At 37.4% G+C, this 5286-nt stretch overlaps 1 protein-coding gene across 1 annotated transcript; it reads right to left on the bottom strand.

The window, feature by feature from the left end:
- Nucleotides 382–1083, bottom strand: LOC107633900 (serine acetyltransferase 3, mitochondrial-like). Its single transcript, XM_021117466.1, has one exon. The coding sequence runs from the start codon at nucleotides 1081–1083 to the stop codon at nucleotides 382–384; it is 702 nt and encodes a 233-aa protein (XP_020973125.1).

Here is a 5286-nt window from a genome sequence, read left to right as displayed (position 1 = left end):
CTACGCTCATGGGGTGGAACGTTCATGTCTTTGCCAAGGTTCAGAAAATCGGACCGATCATCAAACCGTTCTAGCTATTAGTTCATTGGTTCATTGGTCCAGCCGGTTCAACCGATGGTTCAAACGGAAAATCGTTTCAGAATAAAATAATAAATAAATTATATATAAACATCATAAAATATAATTATAGTCTAATATAAATCTTAAATATCTTCCAAATTTAAAACATATGAAATGTCAACTATGATCTTATCAAAATACAAAGTTAAATAGTGAAAAGAGTAATGGTGCAAACAGCAACAATACAACTAGAAATAATCATTAATCACTCCTAAATTAATTCAAAACAGTAGCATAACAAATAATCACCCCTAAATTAATTCAAAACAACAGCATAACAAAATCACTAATAACAGTAGTCCTAGGAGGAACATCCTTAATCACCACAGAACCAACACCAATCTTAGCACATTCACCAACTTTAATGTTCCTCAAAATACAAGTCCCTGCACCAATCAAAACCCCATCACCAATCTTTGGATGCCTATCACCAGAAGCTTTACCAATTCCACCCAAAGTCACACTATGCAAAATTGACACATTGTTACCAATCACTGCAATTTCACCAACCACTAATCCAGTTACATGATCAAGCAGAATTCCGCTTCCAATCTTAGCACCGGGATGAATACGAACCGCAAAAACCTCAGAAACTCGGTTCTGGATCATAACTGCCAAGACTTGTCTTCCTTGAAGCCATAGCTTATGAGCAACTCTATGAGATTGGCATGCTAAGAAGCCTTTGAAGTTCAAGAAGCAATGCACATGACTTATGCAAGCAGGGTCTCTTTCCTTAACTGCTTTGAGATCATCCTTCACAGAATCCATGATTTCTTGGTTAGATTTCAAGATCCCAAAAAAAAGATCAAAGAGTGTGTTACTTAGAAGGCTTGCACTGCTTAATCTATTAGCAAGGTAATTGGCCAAAGCAGATTTCAATGAATCATGAGACAGAATTGAGGATTGGTAGTAACTATTCAGAATAGGTTCCTCATTTACATCAAGTTCAGCTTCTTCCTTCATCTTCGGTCATAGATCCACAGCTTTATTTTCTTGAACTTCCTCAACAAAAGTAGGGGTAGTCTGAAGAGTTTTCACCTGGTACTTGCAAACACCATCAGTGAAATTGTTTCTGAAGATTTTTGACCCCTTGAATTATTTTTGACACCATTAGTTGCTTCTTGATTAATACTATTTTTCATAACTGAAATTAATAACACCTACAACACAATGAAATTAAAAACAACCACAACACAATGAAAATTAACAATAAAAATTAACAGCATAAAAATTAACCATGTTCTTAACCTAAAGCAGAGGAACGAAGAACGAAGAAGATGAGCAAAGGAAGTTCACAGAAGAAGTTCACAGAAATTGAATAGAAATCGAAGTTCACAGAGGAAGTTCACAGAAAAAAGAACAGAAATCTAAGTTCACAGAGGAAGTTCACAGAGTATCAACTTCATGTTTCTTATACTAAAGAAGATGAGCAGAGGCGAAGAACAAAGAAGATGAGCAGAGGACGAGTCACTCACCTGGGGTCGATGGAAGGCTACTGGTGTTGAGGACCACGCGACGATGAAGACGATGAGATGGCTACTGGTGTTGAGAAGATGAAGACGATGGAGATGGAGGGCTACTGGGCAGGGAACCAGGCGACGATAGAGGGCTATTGGGCTGAGGACCAGGCGACGGCGGTGGCGCTGACAACCTGAGACCGCAGCAACGATGGAGGGCGACTGGGCGGCTAGGGTTCAGACTTCAGAGGGTGGCTAGGGTTCACTCACTGTGAGACTGAGATAGTGAGATAAATCATGAATGAATGGGGGTCGGGGGAAGAAGGGGGTGGGGTGCTCCACGAACGGGTCGGGTCGGGTTGCATTTTTAAAATATATTTTTTAAAACAATACGGACCGTTTGCATCGCCGGTTCGCGGTTAAACTGGTTGAACCGGCCGATCCGGTCCGGTTTTCAGAACCTTGGTCTTTGCTGTTTAAACGCTCAGTTCTGATTTGCGTTCCTTCAAGGTTAGCGTTTCTTATCTTTTTTGAATTTATGTCTCTATTTTCTTGTACTATGAGTGGTGTTGTTGCTTTATTTTTTGAAGAAGTTTTGAAAAAACTTTGTTTCTTTTCTTTATTGAATCTGAACTTTTAATGGTTATCGTGAGTCTTGAGTGTGAGATTTTTATGCAGTATTGTCCCCAAATGGTGTCACCTTAGCTACTGAAGATGGCGCCATTTTTGTTTTTGGTAATGTAAATGTAGTTGTTATATGTATGAGATTCTATAAGTGTTTGTTGATGATGACTCAACTTCTTATAATTGTTGCAGTTGCTTTAATATACTTGACTTGTTACGATTTTCCTGTGTTTGTTATGTTGTAGGTATAGCCTCTATGTCTCGTTTTGTAATACACAACATGTATTCTAAAGTTCCGTCCGACCTGACTTGGGTAGATATATCCATACCTACTTCTGTCCATGTTATTGATAAAGAGTATGCCGAGACTTTTTGACTTTCTGTAGACATCATCGGCTATGCTTAAGTCGGGAGGATGAGAGAAACTATGAAATTGTAGTGGCTGACCCTGAAGAGAGAGTTTATTTTTCCCAATTAAATAGGTTAAAATATCACTTTATTTACGTATATGACTTTTTTTTTCACGAAGCTGGGAGTTAGCATTTTTTTTTTCTGATTTTGAGTCCGAGGTCCTTAAGCTCTGTAATGACGCCACTTCCTAACTTCATCCCAACTCTTTGGGTTTCTTGAAAATTTATCAACTTTTGTGCCATGCACTTGATGTCCTTCCTTCTATTAAAATTTTCTTTTATCTTTTTGTTCTTACGAAGCCTTTTAGCTCTAAGAAACAATGCTGGATCTCTTTTCGAACTGTTCAGTGAAGGAAGGTCTTTGTCATATTTGATGATTTCTTTCATTACTTCAAAAATTACTTTTTTAAACTCCACTTTGTTGAAGATGTGCAACATTTCTTCCTTGATGAGAAGCACAAGCCCTTTTTTCCTTTATACTTGGAGGAGGTCCCTGTAATTGTTAGGTATGGGTTGGACGACTTAGATGAGGTTGAGAAGAGTGTAATTGCTCTTTTTCAGGAGCACTGGGGCTGAGCTCCTCATTTGGACACCAACAAATTTTTGGAAAATTCTATTCAAATTCAATCCGAGCTAGGTAGTTTTTTTTCTTGTAAATATGTATTTGTGAAATTACCTTAATGTAATTCGGCTTTGATGTCGTGCAAAAAAAATGTCTCTTAAATCAATTGCTATGAAAATACTTTGACTGCCAGAAAGAATGTTGCACGGAGCACACAACTAAAGGTGGCTAGTAAATCTGTTGATCTCTCCTCCCCATCTAAGTCGGACTCGGGACCGTCTGCTTCGGTAAAAATAATAGCTGATCCGACTTCTCAACGAACTCCTCCTCCCTCTAGCTCGGTAAAACAAACAACTCTTTCTCCACCCTCCAATCCCAAGCCAAAGTCTGAGAAACGAAAGACCACCAAATTAGGGGGTGTTTATGAGCAAGGCTTTGATGTAATGGCTTGGGCCAAAAAACACATCCTTTTCCATAGTTCTATTAGTAGGGATAATGTTTCTGTGAAGAACCACCTTCAAGTATTTGTCTGAGGTTGAATTCATGATACCGGGGTGTGTACTTCATTGTTGAAGGAGTTAAAAAAGACTCATCTTGGCGCCATCCAGTGTGCTTTGTCTGACCTTTAAGCTGAAGTGGCATTCTTAAGGGAGTCAAAAAAGGAGTTGAAGGACGAGAAAGAGTCACTTTTGTCCAACTTTGAAAAATCTCGGGAGAGAGTAAAACAGGCAAAGGCTGCCACCTTAGCCATGGTGGAGGGCCTAAAAAAGAAGTCTGAGGAGATTTATACTAGAGTCTTCGGAGAGAAGCTTGACTTGGTAGATAAGATGGTGATTCTAAAGGCTCAGTTTCGAGTTGTTGCTCTCGAGGCGGACATCTCCCTTATTAGCCCTGATAATATTGTGGTTGATGGAAAGATTGTCCCTATCCCTAAAGACGATGAAGACACTCCGATGCCTGACTCGAAGACCTCAGAAGTCCGAGTTGAGGGAGCCTCTTAGAGCATTCCAACCCGGATGGAAGATGAACCCATCTCTTCTCAGCCTGAGACTTTTCTGACTTCTTCCGTGCAACCTGAAGACATTTTCAACATGACTTCGAACGAGGAGATTCCTCCTCTTTAGTCTTTATTTTGAATGGTCCACCTTGTGGGTTTTTTAATGAACAATTATTTTATAATAGTTATAGTTTGAACATCTTTTATTTTACTATTTTAAAAATCTTTTTTTACTATTCTGATAGTGGCTTTTTGTGTGAATGATTATGTTATTTAATCATCTTTCATTAGTTGGAATAGTTGTTAGCTTAGTAGAAATTTTCATTAAGCACTACAAAGAAAAGGTCTATAGTCACAGTGAAAAACTATAACCATAGCTAGTGAAAAGAGTGACCATAGGTCTATGGTCACGGTTTTTGACTTATAGTCACAATTTTTTCACTGTGGCCTATTCTAGCGTGGCCATAGACCTATGGTCAGAATTTTTTTTTATCTATGGTCATAGATGCAGCGATCAAATTTTGGCACTCTAGGCCACATTTTTTTACTGTGACTATAGGTTACTCTATGGTCACCCCTATTTTATACCGTGATCATAGTCTAATCTATGGTCACAGTTTTAGCGTGACCATAAGTATCTATGGTCACCCTAATTGTTCTTCTCATTTTCACACTATTAATTCTCCAAGAAGGGTTTAAGAGAGAAGAAAAAGGGAGTAGAAAAATAGAGTTTGAACTTGTTGAGAGGGTGATGATGGGAGAGGGGGTTAAGCAAACTGTAGTTTTAACAAAAGCATTATTAATAGTACATCAATTTTGTTAAGTGTTAGTAAAGAATTTGACAGTGGGATAATATTGATGCCAATTTAAAAGTTTTACTGTTTTAGGATAAAGTTAGGACGATTAAAATATTATGGACTAAAATAGGATTCATCTCAAATGTTGGGGACCAAAATAGTACTTTAATCTTTAGAATTATAAAGACTTTAATGTCTGTGAATTTAAAAATTATAATTTTTTTATATTTTTTAAAAGTTATAAATTTATTAAAATGATTGTAAAATTATATATTATTTAATATTTAATGGTTTATTAATAAAAAAAAATTTGCGAACT

The sequence above is a fragment of the Arachis ipaensis genome, chromosome B03, assembly GCF_000816755.2.
Source record: "Arachis ipaensis cultivar K30076 chromosome B03, Araip1.1, whole genome shotgun sequence".
NCBI classification, from domain to species: domain Eukaryota; kingdom Viridiplantae; phylum Streptophyta; class Magnoliopsida; order Fabales; family Fabaceae; genus Arachis; species Arachis ipaensis.
Note: the sequence above shows the minus strand (reverse complement) of the source record. Positions and strands in the feature narration are given on the sequence as shown.

Bases quoted from the DNA above. Each gene is read 5' to 3' on its own strand.
- LOC107633900 (XM_021117466.1), bottom strand. From the start codon at position 1,083: ATGAAGGAAGAAGCTGAACTTGATGTAAATGAGGAACCTATTCTGAAT.